We start from the raw sequence: 20,584 nt of genomic DNA on the forward strand, positions 1-20,584 counted from the left end.
AGGACGAGCCTTGAACACCAGGCAGACAAGCGCGCCTTGGCACGGGGGCGTTTGCCTTGCGGGATAGCGTCCTGCCTCGTAGCTGGTGAGGGTACACGAAAGCCCAGAGCCGTCGGGTCCTCTCCGGTGTCCGGCCAGATCCCACGAGGGCTGCACAGGCCTGGATGAGGCCTTCAGGCTGTTGGTGGTTTCCCTGCGTTTGCCAAGTGCCCCGTGACCACAGCGTGGGACTACGCCAGCCCTGCGCTGTAGGTGTTACTGACGGGACCGACCGACGTGCGTGAAGTCTTTGCCGATGTCTCTGTGCCCCCTTGTTCGGAGCCAGTACCAGACCGTGCTCTTGGTGCTGGAAGCCAGCGTTAAGCGTGTGAGCAGCACTGCTCTTCTCTCCCCCTCAAACCGCTCGTCAGACCTGCCCGGAGCACGGTCGGGGCTGTTGAACGCTGGTGCCCCATTCAGGCTCATTTTCACTGGGCTGTGTTGGGGTAGAAACGATGGAACCGCGGCACCAGCGAGCAGAGGGTTGTGCTGGTGTCACCTTGGTCGTACTCGGGACCACGGCCCCAGTTATCCTTGGGCTTCACTTCAATCCTTACCCTGGCCGGAAGCCAAAAGCAGTTGGTCAAACTGTGGCCAGGAGACGTTCACGTCTCCAACTCCCTCCCTGCTTTAGGAGAACTGGCACCCTGTGTTCACTGGGCCCCCGAGGGCACGGGGAGATGGGGGGTTGGGGCCGGTGTAGGCTAGAACACAGCATCTGCCCGACCTGACCCAGCCTGGACAGGTTGCCATCCCACTGGCATCAAACCTTGGCATTTTCCCTCCTGCCCCACCATCCTCCCCTTGCTGTTATTGTAGCGCTGTGCTGGTGTGGCCCTGGGTGATTTTAGGTCTCGCCTCTCTTCCCGCCCGTCCTGAGGGCTGTCTGGAAAGCTTCCCCAGTCCCTGGGCGTAGCTCGAGAGCTCCTGAGCCTGCGGCTCTGCCAGGGACTGGAGTTAGGGCTTCGGATCCCTCCTGTGAGGGTTAGCTTCCTGCTTCAGCACATCTTGTTCCCATCTCTTCCTCTTCCCTCTTTGAATTCAGTCATCCCAGCTTGGAAAAGGAAAATACACAGAGCAGAGCTGCGTGCTTTGGTTTGAACGCCTGAAAACGGGTGTCTCGTCTCTTTTAAAAGCGCAAAGTGTCTGTTCAGCTTCCTCCTTGCCCGCCCTCAACCCTTCTTGGAAATCATCTTCAAGCGCCTCGCTGAAGGAGATATCAGCGCTCCAACTGCGTGACAGTCGGACCTGGAGGTTTATTATGGAAGAAGCTGGTTATTTTTGTAAGCAATCCCTCCGGTTTAAAGATTTCCCCCACCGTTTGAATACCTCCTCGGGTTGGCTGGAGGCGCACCTTCACCTCCATTTCTTTTTTCCTTGCTTCCACCGCTCTTTGCGTGGGAGCGTGGTGCTGGAGATGCGTGTGTGGATGCGGGCAGCGGCCGCCTTCCACCGTTCCCGCCTGCGGGAGGGGGAAAGCCTGCCGGGCTCTTGGGTACAGCCCGTGTGTCCGGCGGGAATCGTCCCTCTGCACGGGACGTGGCCCTTTGCCGTAACCTGCTTCCAAGCGCTGACGTCATCAGTCGCGTTTTGGGTGCTCAAGCGGAGAAAGCGGCGGGGGCGCATCGGCCGCGCCTGGAGCGCGGGGGGGGGGGCGTGGCGTCGCTTAGCAACGGGAGACGCTCCGCTAGCCCACGTGTAAACACGGGCACGTGGGCAGCTGGCTCGGCCAATGGGCGGCGAGGAGCGGCGGGTGGCGGCCAATGAGGAAAGGGCAAGGGCGGGCTCAGGGCGAGGAGCGGGGCCGCTGGATGCGGGTGCGGGACCACCGGGAGCCGGGCTGAGGGTGCGGGATCGGGGGTTCGGGCTGGGGGGGGGGGGGGGGGCTGGAGGGTCGAGAGAGCGGGGCTGGGGGGCCGGGGCGGGGAGAGCCGGCTTTGGGGCTGGAGGTGGCCGGGGCGGCGAGGAGGGGGACTCTACATCCCCCAGAAAGCGCTGCCCTCGGGGGGGGGGGGGGGGGCACCCTGACAGCGGTTGGGTGGGGTTTGGTTGCTTTCTGTGCGGAGGAGGAGGAGGAGGAGGAGAGCTGGCGGCTGCCCATCCCTCCTGTCCTCCCAGGACTCCAGGCAAAAAGGCTCCTGGCCTCCCTAGGTCGGGCTCCGTGTTTTCGGGCAGGGCAGCAGCGATGGCCCCGCTCAGCCTGTCCCAGCTGCTGGACGTCGCCATCGGGACGCCCGAGATCGGGGCCGTCAACTTCACGGCGCTGTACAGCCTGCTGCAGGCCGTGCTCTGGCACCTGGACCTGCAGGACCTGCCCGCACAGGAGCAGGAGCACAGCCTGGACCCCCTCCTGGAGGAGGATCAGCCCGCTAAGGCACACCCCAAAGAAGGGGGACAGGGCGGAGGTCCTTCCAAGGAGGTCACCTCCATGGCTGCCGACGTGGGGCAGATGAAGGAGAAGATCCAAGCGAATGAGAGCGGCTTCTCCAAGGTAGAGGCTCTTCCCAGTCCCCTGGGTGCTCCCTGGTGAGGCGCCCCCTCCTCTGGGGTTTGCACTGCTGTTGTGCTGCCCTTAGACCAAGGTCTGGTTTAAGCCCAAGCTCATGGCAGCACGTGGGGCTTCACTACGGGGAAAGGGATGGAGTTTTGGGAAGACCTGAGGCTGAAATGCCGCTCTTCACGTTGCCATCAGCAAGTTGTGGTGGGTCTGATACAGCACCCGGAGCCCTTGGCTCTGCTGCCCAGAGAGGCTCAGCACCCCTGGGGGTCTGTCCCCACCACGCTCTCCATCCCTCCCTTCCCCACTCCTGCCCTACGGCTGGGTACGGCGTCAGCTCCCCAGGCAGCTGAGAGGCTCCATCAGCACCTCACGGGTCTCATCTCCCACCGCAAATCCCCTTGGCTCACCCGAGGGCTAAACCCAGCACCGGTGGGGACTGGGGAGGGGCCTCATCCTGCACAGCACTGAGCTGCTCGTGGCTGTGCTTCGCTTGAGCATCCCCAGTGGGAAGAAAGAAGCTCAGGCTCAAGGAAAGAGCCACTCTCAGCGCTGCAGGGCCGGATCCTGCCAGGGCTGGGACAGGGAGAAGGCAGCAGGGAGGGTTTCCCCGGATGGCTGAGCAGAGAGCACTCACCCTGCTCAGGGCAGGCCCCTGCTTGATGGCTCCCCGCTTCGTTAGCGGCGGTTGCTGGTGCCCTGCTGGGCCAGGCTGTGGTGGAGAGGGTGGCAGCAGCTCTTTGCTCTTTGGATCGGCTTCAGCGGTCTTGCACGGAGCCTGGCACAGGCAGGCAGGGCTGGATCTGTCCCTGCTGATGGGGGTGGTGCGACAGGCACCCCTGGGGGTGTCTGGGGAGGCGCTGCCCCTTCTTGGCTCTTGAAGATGTGAGGAATGGTCAGTGCTGCCCGCAGCGCCCTGCGGTGCCCCTCTGCTCTGTGCAGACCACAGCAGGGGTGAAGCTTCTGGTCCCCAGGGACCCTCCCCTGGGGCTCACCCCCGCTGCCTCCCCCCCCCCCCCCCTCCTAGGCCATGGCGCTCTCCCAGGATCTCCTCGAGGAGATCGGTGGGATGAAGGCGGCGCAGTCCCGCATGGGAGAGGACATCCGGATGATCCAGGAGGCGCTTGGCTTGGTGAGCTGCCGCCGGAGCCCCCCGGGAGAGAGCTGGGCCCGTTGTCCCCCTCCCTGCCCCTCTCCCGGTCACCCCGCTGCCCCTGCCCCATGGTCATGGGTGTCACCCGGCGGGAAGGGCACCAGGAGCGATGAGTGGGAAGGGTGTCCTGAGGGGGGGAGCAGGGGAGCTCAGCCCACCCCGCCTGAAGCCCCCCGTCCTCCGCTTGCCAGGGCTGCCTGGGGAGGGCAGAAACGGGCACTGCTGCCTGCAGGTCAGGCTGGTGGTAGAGGTACCTGCATCTGACAACCAAAGTGACGTTCAGGCACTTGTTAACTACAGTTGTAGAGAAAATAACAGAGGTGCTGGGAAGGAGGGGAGATAAAGATCTACCTGTGCAATACAGCCACAGCCCTGCCCAGCCTCCCACTGTCTCGTGCCCCAGTTAATTTGTGGATGCTTCTTTTAAATCCTGCTCCTGTGTCCCGATTGCCATCCTTCTCCTCACCCCTCTCCAGGAGAACCTCCAGGATGCTGCTGGACGGCTGCTGGGCCTCCGTGACCAGACTGAGTTGGACAGTGATGTGGTACAGCTGCGTCCCCAGGGGACCAGTGCGCCCAGTCCCTCTGGGACAGGGCGCGGTGCTGGGCAGAGGTGGTGGGGGGTCAGCGCTCCCGTGGGTCCCATCCTGCCTGGCTACGTGGCCAGGGCTGACCCCTTGATCCCTTCCTTTCCCAGAAAAAGCTGAAGGAAAGGCTGAGCCTCTACCCGACCCCAGAGGAGGTGAGCAACATGGTGCGCTGGGAGGTGCTGGAGGATTGCCTGGTGGGCAGCAAAGCAGGAGGTGAAGGAGGAGGAGGAGGAGGTGAAGGAGGAGGAGGAGGAGGAGGTGAAGGAGGAGGAGGAGGAGGAGGTGAAGGAGGAGGAGGAGGATAAGGAGGAGGAGGAGAAGGAGAAAGAGGCCAAGGTCTGCCAGCGGTGAGTGCTGGGGCATCCTGGCTGCAGGAGCGGGACCAAGTGGGACCACAGCCGCCAGTGCCACCAGCTGCTGCACAACCTGGGGCCTCTGCAGAGGTTTGCTCAGCACTTCTCTGCCCTGCACGTCCAGCTCCTCAGCTGGCCAGCCAGCCAGACCTCCTCCACTGTCTGTGCCATTGACGGCCCACAACAGCCCCTCCTGAAACCCTTGGGGTGACCACACAGCCCCGTGTCCTTGCTCAGAGTTGGGCAAGACCACAGCTCCCTGCCGTGCTGGTCTCTCTGAGGCTGGTAGGTGGGAGCAGGGGACAGCAGAGGGACATTTTGGGGCAAACCCCAGCATTTTGCATCGTGAGATGGTTTCCAAATCCTGCCTGGGGCTGCTGCTCCTGAAACTCGGGTGCAGCCCGTTGGGCTGGGAAGTGGGTCTGGTCCAGCACGTCTGGGGCACTGAATCCCGTCGCTAGAGGAAAAAATGCCGTTGTGTTAGGTGGGTCAGTAGGGTGTTGGCTGATCCTCTGAGTCGGCTGCTGAAACGACTCCGCAGGCACGGAGGCGACCGAAGGGCTAAGGGGGCTGGGGAGGGCCCAGGAGGCCGTGGCTGCAGGAGTTCGGGGGGGTCTCCACAGGGTGGGCAGGCTTTGCCTTTGGGCTCTTGTCGGGTACTTGAGTTTGGCTTCGTGAGCCGGGGGATCTGGGGACAGGGGCTGGGGACAGGGTGGGTGGGCCCTGGGTCTGCCCTTGCTGCTGCACTTCTGTCTGTAAACCTGCTCCCCTTTGCCTCCTCTTCCCAGGAGGGCAGTGGGGGCCAGTCTGCCCCTGCTGAGCCCCCCACTTCGGATACGGGCACCTCACGTAGGGCAAGATCAATGCCGGCGTTAAAGGGACCTGGGACACAGCCTGCACCAGGGACCAGCAAGGGGACTCCAGGCCCACAGCCTGGCTCCCTCGGGATGCAAGCAGGGATGCAGAAAGCACCGGAGACCCCTGAGATGTGGGCAGGCGCTCCTTCAGATCAGACAAAGACTTCTGATGCCAGCAGCACCGCCCTAGGAACACAGCCGGGGTCCCCTGGCACCAAGACCACCACCCCAGGGATGCAGCCAGGGACCCCCAGCACCCAGACAACCATCCCAGAGCTGCAGCCAGGGTCCCCTGGCACCCAGACCACCATCCCAGAGCTGCAGCCAGGGACCCCCAGCATCCAGACCACCATCCCAGAGATGGAGCCAGGGACCCCCAGCATCCAGACCACCATCCCAGGGATGCAGCCAGGATCCCCTGGCACCCAGACCACCGTCCCAGGGATGGAGCCAGGGACCCCCAGCACCCAGACCACCGTCCCAGGGATGCAGCCAGGGACCCCCAGCACCCAGACCGCTGTCCCGGGAATGGAGCCAGGGACCCCCAGCACCCAGACCACCATCCCGGGAACACAGCCAGTACGTCCAGGGACCCAAGGAGGAGGAACAGGGGTTCGATCAAGCCCCCCCTGCCTGGAGCCCAGCCGTCCTGGTGCTGAGACAGTCCCTGCTGAAGCCACCCACGGTGCTCTGGAGATACAGACGGATGCCACAAGGCCCAAGGAGGGAGGCAAGGCCTTGCCCAGCGCACAGCTTGCCCTGGCAGGCCACCCAGGAGCGGGCACCCTCTCGCCGACAGCCCGGGAGATCCCCCTGGATGCCAATCCCAGGGCCACATCCCCTTCTCAAGAGCTGGCGGTGCCCTGGGGGTCCTCGGGCTCCAGCAGCGCCTCCGAGCGCTATGCGGAGGCGGTGGAGGTTCTCCACCAGATCAGGCAGCTTGGCCACCTCTACACTGCCCTGAAGGAGCAGGTGGCCCAGCTGGAAGCCACCAAGCCAGACCACGCCGAGCTTGAGAAGCTGCGTCTGCTCTTCCTGGAGGGAGGTGAGAGCCCTGGCGGGGCTGGTAGGGGGATATTTTTCATGGGGACACCCTGGGTCAGGGGCTCCTCACCCCCAGAGCCTGGCCCCGAGGGTGAGACCCCCTCGCTGACCCTTGGACCATGTCTCTCTAGACCAGAAGAGCATCACCGGTGTCCTGGCCGACCTCCAGGGCTGGGTGTCCTCCCTGCAGGGCCTGGCCAGCGATCTGCAGGGCGAGAAGGTGAAGGTGAGCCAGTGGCAGACCCCAAGGGGGCTGCAGGGATGCCAGGGGGGTTTGGGCAGGGACGGGGCAGGTGAAGGGGCCCCCGTGCTGGGACGACACGGGGGGAGCCGTGCCCTGACTCTGCCACTACTGCTGTTCCCAGATCAGGCAGCTGGAGGATGCCCTCGGGAAGCTGGGGGTAACTGGAGCCGACCAAGCGGATGGCATTGGCCAGATCATCCAGCAACTGGGGTAAAAGAATGGGAGAGGGTTTCCTACCCCATGGGGCTGCAAGGGAGCCCCCCACATCCCGGTTTGGGAGGCGAGGGACACCCCCCCAGCAGCCTCGTGGAGGCTAAGCCTGCCTGTGTCCCTGCCTCGTTGGCCAGGTCCACGCTGCGGGAGATAAAGCAGGAGCTGAAGGATCTGGGAGAACAGCAGGAGATGTCCAAGGCCACGCTGGAGCAGCTGGTGACCAAGACGGCCGACCAGCTGCAGGAGCAGGTGAGGTCCGGGGGAAGCGCTCCCACCGCCCGCCGGCTCGGTGGGGTGGTCCTGGCAGAGGTCCTGGCCCCATGCCCTGGCTGGATGGGGCCATCGAGCCTCAACGTCACCAGGGCTGGTTGGCTGCATCCATCCCATCTCAGAGCCGATTCCTTCTCCCCTTCCTGCAGCTGGACAAGCTGAGGGGGATGGTGGAGAGTGTGGGGCAGGAGCAGGCGGCGTGCCCCACCTGCAGCACGGACATCAGCACGCACGTGGGGCAGCTCCTCCAGCGCTACGAGAAGCTCCAGGAGGTGGTGGACTCCTTCATGTCGCAGCAGGCGGTGGTGGGCAAGGTGGTGAGGCAGCTGCCGGGGAGGAGCCAGGTAGGGAGATGCCAGCATGGGGGGCTCGGGATGGGGGTTGCCAGGACCCCCCCCCCGGCTCGTCGTACTTCGCTGTAATGTGGGGCAGCCCCTCGCTGCCCCCCACATTGGCTTGTACGAGTCAGCAGCATGGAAAGAAATTAAACCCTTGATGCAAATGTCCTGCTGGCACTGAGAGCCTGGGGCCACCGGCCGAGTACCCTGGGTCTGTCCCGCTGGGCAGCCAGCCCCTCCTTGCATGGCACCGCCTTGTCATCTTCCTCCCTGAAGCAGGACAAGGAGCTGCTGCAGCACATCGAGGCCGCCCTCGTGAAGGTGCAAGGGGACTACGAGAAGCTCAGCTCTGTCACGGGCAACCTCCTGGATGACCACCACCAGAAGCAGACAGATATCGAGGCAGGTGGCTGAAACCCCCGTAGGGTCAGAGCATCCTCCGGGCAGACCCCAGGCTGGGGACCACAAGGGACTTGTCCCCCTGCCAACCTGCTCGCAGCCCTGTGGGTGTTCAAAGTACCTTTCCGGGAGGTTTTTTTGGGCGGCGGGTGGCAGAGCAGGGAGTGCTCGGCTGCCTGGGAGGCTCCGCCCCTGCTGTGGTGCCATGGGATGCTTTCTGTGTTGGAAGGCTCTGTTCCAGTCCCTGGAGAGGCTGAAGATGGAGAAAGCGGACAAGGAGGACCTGCTGCTGGGAATTGATGGGGTATGGCCCTGAGGGGCTCCGGCGCCAGCCAAGGGGGTCCCAGGCAGGGTGACAAACACCCCTTGTCCCCTGGGGGCTCGGTGGCAGAACCGGCCAGGGGGAGGGAGGATTTCCAGACCAGCTGCGGGTCCCTTGTCAGGTCCCTGTGTCTCCCTCCAGGTCCCTTCGGCTGGTGGGACCAGACAGGGGTGATGGGGCGAGCGGGCCACGTAGCCGCTTCTCCCTCTCCTCCCGACACGAGCTGGCCCTGCCCGTCGTACCTCCGGCCTTTCCTTACCCCTCTCCCGCCTTGCCCTGTTGCTAGAAAGCAGACAAATCCGCCCTGGCCAGCAAAGTCAGTCGCGCCCAGTTTGAGGCAAGCATGGAGCGGCTGAATGAGGCGATCCAGGAGATGCTGAGCCGGATGACGTGCCAGGAGCAGGGTTGGCAGCAGGCCCAGAGGCAGCTCCGTGAGGAGATGGACTCCAAGGTGAGGGGTGGCTCGTCCCAGCGGTGTGAAGTTGGCACTTTGGGGGCTTGGCAGCCCAAGGCAGCATCCCTCTGAGGATCCCCCCCTCCTGGCTTTGTCCCATTGGGACCATGATGTCCCAGCCTGGGGCAGTCAGCTGAGGGGGTGCGTCCGTCCGCAGCTGGACCGCCTGGAGCTGGGGCCTTTCCGGCAGCAGCTGGAGGAGCACTGGAAGGGGATCCTGGAGCAGCTCAAGGAGAAGCTGAAACCGCCGGAGGCCGACAGCGCGGCTGGGATTAAGAAGTGAGTGCGATGGGGACGGGGACGGCTTTGGGGACAGCACTCGCCCCGTTCCCTCTGGCTATCGCCGCCAGTGCCTGCGTGGCCCCCCAGTATCGGCCCAGTGTAACCAGCGAACCGCGGGGATGCTGGCGAAGCAGCTGTGCCTTCTCCTCCCACCAGCAGCAGGTTCCTGCCTAGGAGGGGGCACCTGCAGGATGGAGCCCTCCTGCACCGAAACTGGGGTGTGGGTGCAAAGGCTTCCTGGAGCAAGGGCAGGGAACAGCGGCTCGTCCCCCCGGGCAGGGGTGCGACGCGCAGCAGCGCCGGGGAGCTGGGTTGTGACCTGCCCTCCTGGCGAGGCGCAGGGGGGTAATTAGCGCTGACGAAGCGATGAAAGCGAGGCGAGGGCTGGTTCGGACGGCAGGCCTGGGCGCCTGCGCCCTTCACCTCGCCTCCTCGCCCGCCCTGGGCAGCCACAGGCACCTGCCAGGTTTTGGAGGTGCCAGCGGGGCCGAGGCGAGCGTGTCGCAGTCCTTGGGGCAGTTGTGACGAAGCTCGTCCCAAAAAAACCGTGGGAATCCTGCATCCCTCAGGCCTGGCAGTTGCTCCCAGGCTGGGAGCATCCCACCCCAGCAAGAGGTACAGGAAACCCCCCATTTTGTCTTTGCCAGCACCCCCAGTTCCCATGGAACTGGGATGGTGTGGGTGCCCTTGGGAGTAGTTCCCATGGCAGTGGTGGGTTTTGGGTGCTCCCCTCTGCGGATTCTCCGGTGCCTAATACGAGGTGGAGGTTTCTCCTAGGTGGGAGCCCACAAACAACCACTCTCCCCCATCGTACCCCCTTTATTTTGTAACCAGCCAGCAGGCTGGGACCTTACTGGGATGGTGGGGGATAAACCAGGCTCAAAACCCCACGGTTCCCCCCTGCAAATGCTGTAACTCGCTACAGCCAAGTGCCCGGCACCTTGCTGCTGCCTGCAAGCCGCCTGCCTGCGTGCGGGCAGGTCTGTGTCCCCCCCCAGGAGCTCACCCTGCCCTTTTCTCCCCCCCACCCCAGGCAGCTGCCGACCCATTTCCACTGCTTGTCCTGCGACCAGCCCCTCAGCATGCTGGTGCCTGGCCAGTGAGTAGCACCCAGCACGGGTGCACTGGGAGGGGGGGGGCTGCATGGGTGGGATGGGGAGGAGATGGGTGCTGGCGGTGCCCCGCTGTGCCAGGCATGGCGGGGTGGCTGCCTGGGGGGGGTCTCACCTTGCCCAGCCCCCTCTGCAGCACTGCCCATCAGCGGGGGGACGGGGACACCTCCCCGGGGGGCAGCGGGCAGGGGGAATGCTGTGGGGTACAAGCCCATGGGGTTTGGGGCATTGCCCCGAGCTGGGTGGGTCCTTTGTCCCCTGTCACCCACCCGCGGCTCCTGCCCTCCCCAGGCGCCTCGTGGCCCTCCCGTACGTGCGGCCGCTGCCCCCCCGCCATGCTGGGCGCCCCCACACCGTCCCTGAGCGGGAGCAAACACGGCAGCACGGGTACAGGTAGGGGACGTGGGGACCCATCCCTGGCCCCTGGGGTGCAGGGGTGCCCTGCCCCGGGGAGGGAGAGCTCTTCTTCGGGTGGGGGCGGAGGGGTTCAGGGGGGCCTGGCCAGGGGAGCAGAGATGTGCTGCGGGGCTGTGCTTGCCCCGGGTCTGTGGGGTTTTACAGCCCCCTCTGCGCTGCCCCGTCCAGCCCAGGTCTCTGTCTCAATGGTGCCGGTGCCACATGTCACGAGTTGTGTCCGGTCTCAGCCTGCCCTCAGGCTCAATGGGGAGTCGGGTGCCTCCTGTGAAACAGGTCACTGAAATTGGGCGCTGCAGCTGGGACAGCCCAGCTCCTGCCTCCTGGTGTCCTGGGTGTGGGGTGCAGGGACCTGCCCTGGCCGTGACCAGCTCACCGGGGCTGTGGGGAAAGAGCAGATCCAGCACGGTTGTGGGGGGAGCCGGGAGGGACCTCACTGAGGAGCAGCCCCCTGGCCCCCTCCTCGGTGTAGCAGGGTGAAGCACGGGGTGTCACAGTGCTGGGTGCTGAGCATCCCCGTGCCCCGTCCCACAGGGAGCGGGCGGCCGAGTGCAGGTACCCCAGCGTGCCGTGGTGCTGCGGGGGCCGGCACGGCCTCGGCGAGCAGCTGCAGCGCGGCCCTCGCACCCAGCCCAGCACCCCACGGCCGCTCCAGTCCCCACCCGTGCTCTCCCTCAAGGTAGGGACGACAAAGGTAGGGATACGGCGGGAGCGGCCGAGGCTGGGAGGGTGATGCTGAGCGTCCGGAGGGAATCCGTGCCTCAGTTTCCCCCCGGGGAGAGCTGGGTGTGGGAGGGTTGTGGGGGGGATGCTGAATTCGGTCCCGTGTTTCAGCCAGCCTGCTCTCTCCTTCCCAGCATGCCGAGATGGAGCTGTTGGGTCAGGATGGCCGCATCTACAGGGGCCGGAGGGACGGGCAGCTGCCTGTGCTCATGGGCAAGGAAGGTACGGCCGGGGATCCGCTGGGTGTGAAGGGAACAGCGGGGTGGGCAAGGCATCCATGGGGTGCCAGGTTTTCCCCCACCCCTGTTCCCCCTGGCTCCCCCTACCCCAGCTCCCTCTGGTCTCTCCTGCCAGGCTTCCCGAGGGACAAGCCCACGCTGTCCCCAAGGCAGTGGGACATCCAGGACACTGGCCTCCTGCTCTCACGGCCCCAGAGCGCTGGGTCTTCACTCAGCCAGATGGGTATGGCCCTCTCAGGGCACCGGAGGGGGGGGGACAGGGCACCCTGCTGTCTCCTGGTGGGTGGGGGCTATCAGGGGACTGCACCCGTGGCCGGGAAGGGTGGGATGGGGGTCTGGGGTAGGATGGGGAGGGGCAGGATGGAGGGGGAGGACTGGAAGATGGGGCAAGCGGTCCCCACGTTGCAGGTGGAGTGAGGTGGGGGGACACGGGGGGCTTGGTCCTGGCCAGTGTCTGCTTCAGGGTGGGGGCCAGGACCCCGTTTCTGGGTGTCCCTGGCCGGGCAGGTGCCCCTGCTGCCTGCCCCGTCCTGGGCTGGCAGAGCTGCCCGCAGCCGGTGCCTGCCCCGTGGGCTGCAGGGGGGGTAACCCCTGCCCCTCGCCCCCAGGCACCACCCCCTCGCTGGAGCCCAGGCCAGCCTCATCCCATGGCCACCTCTCCCAGGCGTCGAAGCTCTTCCAGCCCCAGCTGGATGGATCCAGCGCCCCAGCAGCCCGGTGGGACTGGGGGTCCCTGGCCGAACACCCACCCCCCCCGCCACCGAGCAGGCGGGCGAGCGGCTCCAGCGAGCGGCAATAAAGGGCGATGGGCAGCCAAGCGCCTGCGTGGCCTGGATGGGGTGGCCCTGGGTTGGGATCTTCCCATCATGCACAAGGAAGGGTCAGCAGCATCCCTGGTCCTGCGGCCACGTGTCAGCGGAGGAGCTGAAACCACCCCCCGTCCAACCCCCTCCCAGGGTCGGTGCTGGCCCCGTGTTGCCGTGCTCCCCCCGACACCCCCTGGCCTCCACGAGCCCCCACGGCCCCTGCCAGGGGAGCTGGTGGCCCCAAAGAGAGTCTGGAGGAGCAGGAGGTTGATGATGCTGCCGAAGGAGGTGTGACACGGGGACCTCAGGGGGAAAGGCGGCGGCAGGACACGGCTTAATGCCAGAAGCGAATCCCACCCCAAGCCCGCAAGTTTGCTGTCGCTTATCCCAAGGGGTGAGCATCACTGAGCTCATTTCCTTATCTCCTAGTGGAGAAATCCCCTTTGTCACCCCCTTGTCCCTCTTCCAACGCTGCCATTGATGGGAAAATGAAGGCTCCAACCCCGCTGCCACCCAGTTCAGGGGCAGCTGGTGCTTCCCACCTCCAGAGCAAAGCACCGTAACCCCTTCTCTGCCCCCAACCTTTGGGGGGGACACATCCCCTCCTTTCCTTTATGCCACCCCCATGGCTTGGGGCTGCTTTTCCCCAGCCCCTTTCTGCCACCCGTTCCGTGAGAGAAAGCCCCGCTGCGTGCTGAGACCTAGCACAAGTTGTGTCACGAGTGGAGAGGTACCAGGCAAGAAACCCCCTGGAAGCAGCGGGGGGACGTGTGGCCATGCACGTGGGGACAGCCCTGGCTCCCCCAGGCAGGCATGCAATGACACATGGCCGGGGGCAGGGATGGGACAAAGCTGGTGGCACTTCTTGGGTGAGCAGGAGGGGGAGAAACCCTGTGGGGAACCCCAGAGGCAGCCTGGGGGGACCCAGGCGTCCGGGGAGCATCCCTTCACATGGACACACACACCCACACCCACACCCCACTGTGCTGTGTCCCTGGGGGCTTCCCCGTGAAAATCTTGCTCTCCTGGTAGAGCTTCTCCCCAAATTCAGAGGGGGAGCCCCCAGACCTCCCCCCCCCCCCATCCCAGTAGCGGCTGGGAGACCCCATCCCTGCCCACCCCGCTGCAGTCCCCAGGCAGCCACCCCCCAGCGATGTTTTCCAGGAAAAAAAAATGGGTGCAAAAAACCTGCTTTGGGGGTGCCCAGGTGGATCCAGTAGGATCTGGTGTTCCCCCCGCAAAGCCACCTCCAGTGGGAGAACTGGGAACACTCAGAGCAAACCAGTTGGCACCAGAATAGAGCCAGCAAAGGACCACCCTGCACCCCACGGCTGTGGTCAGGTGTTGATGGGCTTCCAAACACCCCCCGGGGACTAATTGCATCTGCAGGATATGGCCCAGCTGGGGCTGACCCCTTTGGGGCTCCCCCCCACTGCCCCATTTGCTGTTGCTGGGACCCAGCTGCACCCTACAACCCCCCCCCCTGCCCCTATAAACATGAGCACCCAGTCCCACAGCCCTCCTTGGGTCCTGCCTGCGCTGCTGGAGAGGGTGAGTAGTCCCAGCTGGGTGGGGGTTTTTCTTCCTTTGTTCCTTGGAGGGTGTGCTGGTTTTGGGGGGGGGGGCTTCCCATCTCTGAGGATGCTTTGCTGCTGTGCCTTGAGCCCTCTGGCCCTTACTGGCAGCTCCAGAGCTGCTGCATTCCCATTTTGGGGAAGGGGGAGGTAGGTTTACCCCAGTTGCGTGTCGTGTGAGCAGTGTGGCAGTGGGGGCCGTGTTCTTTATTCAATTTTAACTTAGTTTGGCCTTTTAAGCACCAAACGAGGGACTGGCGTGTTGTCTGGAGTCATTGGAAGGCTGGTGGCACAGCGAGCGGCTTGGGAGGTCGGGGCCCAGGGTTGAGCAGTGCTCAGGCTCTGCCTGCTCCATGGGGCAGGAGGGGGGAGTCGGGGGCTGGCGAGCCCCCACGTCCTCGGGCTGGTGGCCCATCTGCAGTGGGGGGCACTCAGAAGGCACCACCCACCCACCAAACCACTTTTAGGGTTCGCCTAAAAGCCTGGCAGCCCCCCCCCGAGTATCGCAGGTGGGACTGGGTGTCCCTCCAGGGCTGAGGCCTGGGGGGGACTCATCACACGAGTGGGTGATGGCACCAAGGGGGGACAATGACGACTGGCTGTTGTGGGGGGGGTTGCAAGGCACAGAATTTTGCAAGGGTGCAGGATGGGGTTTTGGCTGCACCCCAGCACATGGGGGTCCTTGCTGTGCCAGCATGGCACCCCCCCCCAGCTCTGGGGTCTCCCCCCTGCCCACCCGCGGGGACAGCAGCGGTGGCGAGTGCAGGCAGCGCGGGGGACTTGCTGCAGCTTCCCGGGGTGGCCGGCAGCTCCCGGGGGGGCTGGACCCCCCACTAGGGATGCTGCAGCACGGGGTGGGCTCACCCCCATTCTTGGTGCCCTGCCAGGGACATCCAGCAAAGAGAAAAGGCAGGGACAGCTGGTGTTAAAAAAGTGACTTTTGGGTTTGGTTTTTTGTTTGTTTTTTTATTATTTTTAAATTAATAAAAAACCTTCAACCTGTTTTTTTTTTCTCCTTGGTTTTTTTTTTGTTTTTTTTTTTGTTTTGTTTTGGTTTTTTTTTAAGCAAGATTGATTTGAAAACTAAAAAACCCCCCAAGCTCCCCTCTCCCTGGGGAAGGGCCATGAACCACGGTTGCAGGGATGGGGCGGGGGGGGGGGCGTAAATCCCCCTGGGCCCTGGGGGTGCTGAGGGAGGATGGGGTTCGGGAGGGGGGGGGGCATCCCGGGGCGGGGGTGGGTGGTCTGTGCAAGAAGCCGGGCTGAATTTCGGAAGCCAGAGAGGCGCGTTTGCTCTGGGTGCTGCAACAAGCGCCTGCGAAATCCAGAGCCAGGGGTGGGTGGGGGAGCACCCAGGAGCTCTGGGCCCCCATGGCCGTGATCCGGGGTGCCGACAGCTGCCTCCATCCGTATTTTTTTTTACCCCACGCCCCCCTCCTTCCCTCTCCTGCCCTGCTGCAGGGATGCTGGGGAGGGGGCAAGTCATGGGGACCTTCCCCCTCTGCCCCACAGCAGCCTCCTCCACGCTGCTGCTCCTTCTCTCTGGATTTATATACATTACATATATTTATATATTATAGTTATATATTTAAAAAAAAAAAAAAAAACCTCGGGGGGAGAAAAGATCAGCTAGCAACTCTTGCAGAGGCTCTCGTGGGCTGGTGCCCTCCCTGGCACCATGTTCCCCCTCCCCCCCCCGCTAAAAATAACAATAAAACCTAGAAAAAATTATTCCAGTGCGTTTCTCAGGGAGCCCCTGCTCCCAACGCCCTGGCCTGGACCCCCCCCCCCCCTCCCCCCCTCCCAATTCCACCCCCCCCCATGCCCCCCCCCGCCCCCCCCCCCTCCACCAACCCAGTCTTATCTCTGGCCATCCATGGTGGCCACGGCTTTCTGTGGGGGGGCAGCAGGCGGGGGGGCGGCGGGGGGCCAGGCGGGCTGCGGGTGGTGCAGGTGATGGTGGAGGCCGTGGGCGGTGGGCGAGGAAGGGGGCAACCAGGAGGGCTGGTGGCTGGGGGGCGAGGAAGCCCAGAAAGGGCTGAAGCTGCCCGGGGGGGAGCAGGCCATGGAGGTGATGGGGCTGTTGCTGCTCTGCAGGCTCTCGGAGGTCCGCAGCTTGGAGAACATGGCCAGAGCGTCCGGGAAGTTGGGCGGCGTGGCCGGCGTGTTGCTGGGGGTGCACATCTGCGGGGGGGGTGGGGGTGGGGTGGGGGGAGAGAAGAGGGTGGCTGTCAGACCGGTCACGGATGCTTTTGGGGTTCCCAACCTGCCCGCAGGAGCTGGACCCGTCACGGGGCATCCTGCATCCCACACTTGGGACCCCCCCTCCCTCAGCCCTAGGGGATGCTCGGAGCCCCAGGTCTGGCTGGTATTGGGGTATCCAGCAGCCCCCAAGGGGCTGGGTGGCTCCCCCAAAGGTGCGGGGGCTGCACGGGGAGGGTCTCCAGCCCAGGCTGGGAAGGACATTTGGACCGTCCAGGGTGCAAAAAGCGCTGGGGTGAGGCAGGTTTGGGGAGGGGGCCGCTGCTCTGGTGCCAGGAGGGGAGCAGCAGGGACGGGGCTGATGCAATGGGGTCCAGCATGACGGGTGGGGAGGGTGCTGGGGTCCCACCTGACCCCACAGGACCCCCCCCCCCCCCTTCCCCTTCGCACCCTGTTAGGACAGAGAGAGCAGAAGGCAGGCAGGGCCCCCCCCTCCGAGACACGAGGCGGCAGCGGGGCCCCACACGGTTCCTGGTACCCAGCTAAATTTAGCACCCTCCCCCCCCCCCCCCCCCCCCCCCCCCCGCCTGGCCAGAGACGGATCGGGCCCCTTCTGCAACCAGTCTCACCAGCAGAGGAAAATCCCAGTGGGGACGACAACCACCTAGCCCAAAACAGGGTGGGCACCCGCCCTAAGGCCCCTGCCCCCTTTTTTATCTGGCAGGGAGCAGCGCTGTGCCGGGGGCTGCTCTGAGCACACCCGGGGGTGGGGGGTGTCAGAAATAGCGACGCTTTGTCCAGCCCCGTCCCTGGGCGAGGGGGGAAAAACTGTCTTGGGGGGCACTTCTCCCCCCCCCCACCCCATCAGAGCCACAGAGCAAAATTCCCCTGGGGTTGCAAGGGGTACGTGGATGGGGCGGGGGGGGGATGCATGGACATGGAGGTGGTGGGTGCACGGGGAGGGGGCTTCACCCCTCTGGGTTAAATCCATCCCAACCCCCTGTTGCCCTCGTGGGGCTGAGCAGCGCATCCCGCCGCTGTGCTGCTCGCGGGGCTGCCGAGCAGCGCCGAGGGGCCGGGGCGGCATCTCCTGCCGCCAGGTTTTGCTGCCTTTAGCAACGGGGAATTGGGGAGACGCTTCTGACGAGGAGGAGGAGCTGCTGCGTCTCCCCCCTTCTGGGGCTTATCCCAGGGTTTGCCCCTGGCTGCTGCTCGGCAGCCCCAGCTGCTCCCCAGCCAACGCCCGAATCCTTCTTACAGCTTCCTCCTCATCCCCATCCCGGCCCCCCTTAGCGATCGCCGGGATCAGAGGAGCAGCTGGATGCACCGCAGGTGCTCCCCGCTCCCCTCTGCTGCGGCCAAACCCCAGCCGGGGCGGGGGGGGGGTCCCAGCCAGAGCTGTTGGAAGGCAGGGTGCTCCCCCAGTCCCTCCGGCGGCCGGCAGACCCGTGCCGGCAGCGGGACTGATGAGCTCCCATCAGCCTGCGGAGCTGCTGCACCCCAAAAACACAACCCAGGCCAGGGCTGGCACCGAAGGGGTTCGTGGTGAGCCAGGGATGTTCCTGCCTCGCTGCACGCAGGCTTTAGGAGAACTCATTTCTGAGCTCACCTCAGAGCGGTGGTAAGTCAGCTTTTGGGTTGGTTTGGGTTTTTTTTTAAAAAAAAAAATGACTGTATAAATTTGGCAGTACCTAAAAGCTACTTGTTGCAAGAAAAAAAAAAAAATAAAGCCAAAAACTTCCAAGTGGCTGTGTTTTGAAAAAAAACAAGCAGCACCACAGCCCCACACACCCCCCCTGGACTGAGGCTGGACACGATGCTTGAGGGGGGGGCACAGCTCTGAGCTTCTGGGGTGGCGTTTGCCAGATTAATTTAAAAAACCCCAAACCAAACAACAAGAATTGCCAGGTAATTATTGCCTTCCCCCTCCAACGCCTTTTTTTTTGTTTGTTAAGGAGCCGCTCGGCTGTCAGAGGGTCGGGCGGACACACCAAACAGCTCCGGCGAGTCCCTTGCCCGCAGCCCGGACCCGCGGGGGTTTCGCTGGGTGCAGGGAGCCCCCCCAGTCTGCGGGGGCGAAGGTGACGTGCTGCCCCACGCCGTAACACCGCTGCGCTCCCAGCTTTGTCCGCCACCGCTCGAAAAGAAGAAATAGAAACTGCAACCGTGGAGCCCCCTCGCCTCACCCCCTGCCCGAGCCGTGCGGGGTGTTTTCAGCTGCAGAAATCAGGATGCTGCGGTTTAGGGGGGGGTCACAGCATCAAAAAAAAAAAAAAAAACCAACAAAAAAAGCCAAAAACGTGAGGTTGGGAGTATTTGGGGAGAGGGCGAAAGGTATTTTGTCACCACGTAGAGCACATGGTGTCAGGAAAACACCGTGGGGAGGGGGAAAGCCGTCCAGCTCCGGACCCTCTGCGCTGGGTGGGGGGATGATGGGGGGGCTGTCGGGGTGGGAGGTGGGTCCCGCTCGGCCCCGGGGAGCGCAGGGACGGGGAGCGGGACGGGGTTTCATCAGCGCTGCTTTGCATCCCGCTTCCGGCAGCCGCCCGGCGAGGCTTTCGGCGTGAAAACACGGCGAGGCCTGGGTCCGCCGGCAGCTCCCGCCTGCTCTCCCGTCCCCGCTCCCACCGGGAAAGAGGGTTTTCCACCAGAGGACCCTTCGCAAAGTGCCCGAGGGGGCGAGAAAAGGCGCAAGGGGAGGAAGAGGGATGAAAAGAGAAGGGGGTTAAGCGGGAGCCAGCCGGCAAAATGACTTTCTCCAGGCGAGCGAGCGGGTGATGCCAGGCCAGGCGGCGTGAGAAAACGGGGTGGGGGGGGTGGCGGGGGGGGGGGGGAAATCGGCTTAGTCCGATCCGCTCCTTCCCCCGTGCGCCGCACCGTTGGGTTCCCTCAATGAGAAAATAAAGATGGAAAAAAACCCCAAAACCCCCAGAAAAACCCAACAAAAACTACCCGGAGGGGAATAACTTCCCTTGGCCAAGAGGACGTGCCCTCGGCCAAGGTCAAGTGGTGTTTGGGGAAAGGCGGGGGGACGACACAAGGAGCAGCCCCCGGCCTGGGGAGCCCAACTTCCAGCGCGATGCTCGCAGAGACAAACTATTTCCTGGCAGACATTTTAGCTCGTGTTTACATTCGCCGGCTGCGTGTTCCTCCCGGCGCAGAGCAATATGGCTGGCAGGGGAGCTGACAGCCCCACCGCCCGGGGGGGGCTGGGGACCCCACGGGGGGCAGTGGGGGGTTTGGGGGGGGGGGGCGGTGTCCTGAGCTGGGTGGTGTTGGTAGGTGGGGGGTTTGGGGGTGGTTGGTAGGTGCTGGGGTGGGTTTAAAGATGGCTTTGGGGATGGGGGGGGGGGGGGTTTGGGGAGGGGAGGGAGGGGTGTGGGGGTGTTGGGGGGTGGGCTGAGGGTCCCACTTACCATCTGGGGGGGGTGGTGGCTGCTGGGAATGTTGGTCTCCTGGAAGAAGGCGCTCAGGGCGGTCTGTGGGGACAAGCCATCAGCCCCGGCCCACCCGAGACAAAGGGGGAAGGAAAACACGCCCCTCCCCCCCCCCTTCCACCCACCCCCGCAGCCCCCCACTCGCCCCCACCCCCGTGTGACCACCCCGGGGGGGGGGGGGGGGGCAGCCGTGGGCCCCCCCCCCCACCCCCGCCAGGCCTCAGGCAGGGGGAGCCTGGTGCTGCCCTTCACTCGATCCACTCGGGATCGTGTCCCCCCCCCTTATGTAGGGGCTCCCCACGTGGGGGGGTAAAGCCCACCCCCCTTGTTTACACGGGGGTCCACCCACGGGCCCCCCCCCCCGGCCCCCAGCTCGCAGTGGGGGTGGGGGCGCCCCCCGGAGCCGGCGGTGGGCGCTGGGCCGCAGCTCGGGTTACGGCCCGGGTATAAATAGACCCGGAGGAGCTGGGAGCCGGGGTGTGTGTCCCCCAAACCCCGCGGGGGTGCTGCGGGGGGGGGGGGGGGGACACCAGCGGCCCGGCCACGCGTGTCGGTGGGCCGCGGCTGGGCCGGCCTTCCCCCCCCCCCCCCGCCGTAGTTCAGCGGGGTGGCGGGGGCTCCGGTTTTAGCGCGGGGGGAGGAAGGTATGTGTGTGGGGGGGGGGGGGGGGGGGGGGGGGTGTCCCGGTTGGGATGGTGGGGGGTGGGGGTCCCGTCCCGTACCTCAAACTGCCAGTGGGCCGCCTGCAGCAGCTGCTTGGCCTGGTCGGCGGCGCACCCGGCCGCCAGCACGAACTGGTTGATCATCACCTGGTGCCGCAGCTCCTCCATGTTCACCGACATGGCGGGGGCGGCCCCGCCGAGCGCCGCCCTGGCTGCCCGGAGCGCGCCCGCCGCCCCGCGCCGCGCCGACACCGGGGGGCGGCGGAGCGGGAGGGTGGGGGGGGGGGGGGTGTGGGGGGGTGGGGGGAACGGCAGGGAGCGCGGGGGGGGGGGGGGCGCGCACACACGGGGAGGCCCCGC

General features: G+C 65.0%; 2 protein-coding genes across 2 annotated transcripts; one reads left to right on the plus strand and one right to left on the minus strand.

Annotated features, from left to right (window-relative positions):
* Positions 1–2,224: 2,224 nt before the first annotated feature.
* QRICH2 (glutamine rich 2) lies at positions 2,225–12,687 on the plus strand. The gene is made up of 22 exons (XM_086473533.1): positions 2,225–2,530; positions 3,564–3,668; positions 4,166–4,234; positions 4,387–4,431; positions 5,421–5,764; positions 5,891–6,534; positions 6,665–6,759; positions 6,899–6,987; positions 7,125–7,239; positions 7,410–7,604; positions 7,875–8,000; positions 8,227–8,301; positions 8,606–8,770; positions 8,931–9,052; positions 10,089–10,154; positions 10,459–10,560; positions 11,116–11,260; positions 11,439–11,526; positions 11,659–11,766; positions 11,952–12,007; positions 12,152–12,392; positions 12,500–12,687. The coding sequence occupies exons 1-22, from the start codon at positions 2,225–2,227 to the stop codon at positions 12,685–12,687; spliced, it is 3,489 nt and encodes a 1,162-aa protein (XP_086329659.1).
* A 3,096-nt stretch (positions 12,688–15,783) lies between these two features.
* Positions 15,784–20,407, minus strand: UBALD2 (UBA like domain containing 2). Its single transcript, XM_086473687.1, has 3 exons — positions 20,285–20,407; positions 19,542–19,604; positions 15,784–16,107 (listed from the first exon to the last, which is right to left on the minus strand). The coding sequence occupies exons 1-3, from the start codon at positions 20,402–20,404 to the stop codon at positions 15,784–15,786; spliced, it is 507 nt and encodes a 168-aa protein (XP_086329813.1). The 5' UTR covers positions 20,405–20,407.
* Positions 20,408–20,584: the final 177 nt, after the last annotated feature.

Source organism: Leptosomus discolor, chromosome 15, assembly GCF_034619465.1.
Source record: "Leptosomus discolor isolate bLepDis1 chromosome 15, bLepDis1.hap2, whole genome shotgun sequence".
Classification (NCBI taxonomy): Eukaryota; Metazoa; Chordata; class Aves; order Leptosomiformes; family Leptosomidae; genus Leptosomus; species Leptosomus discolor.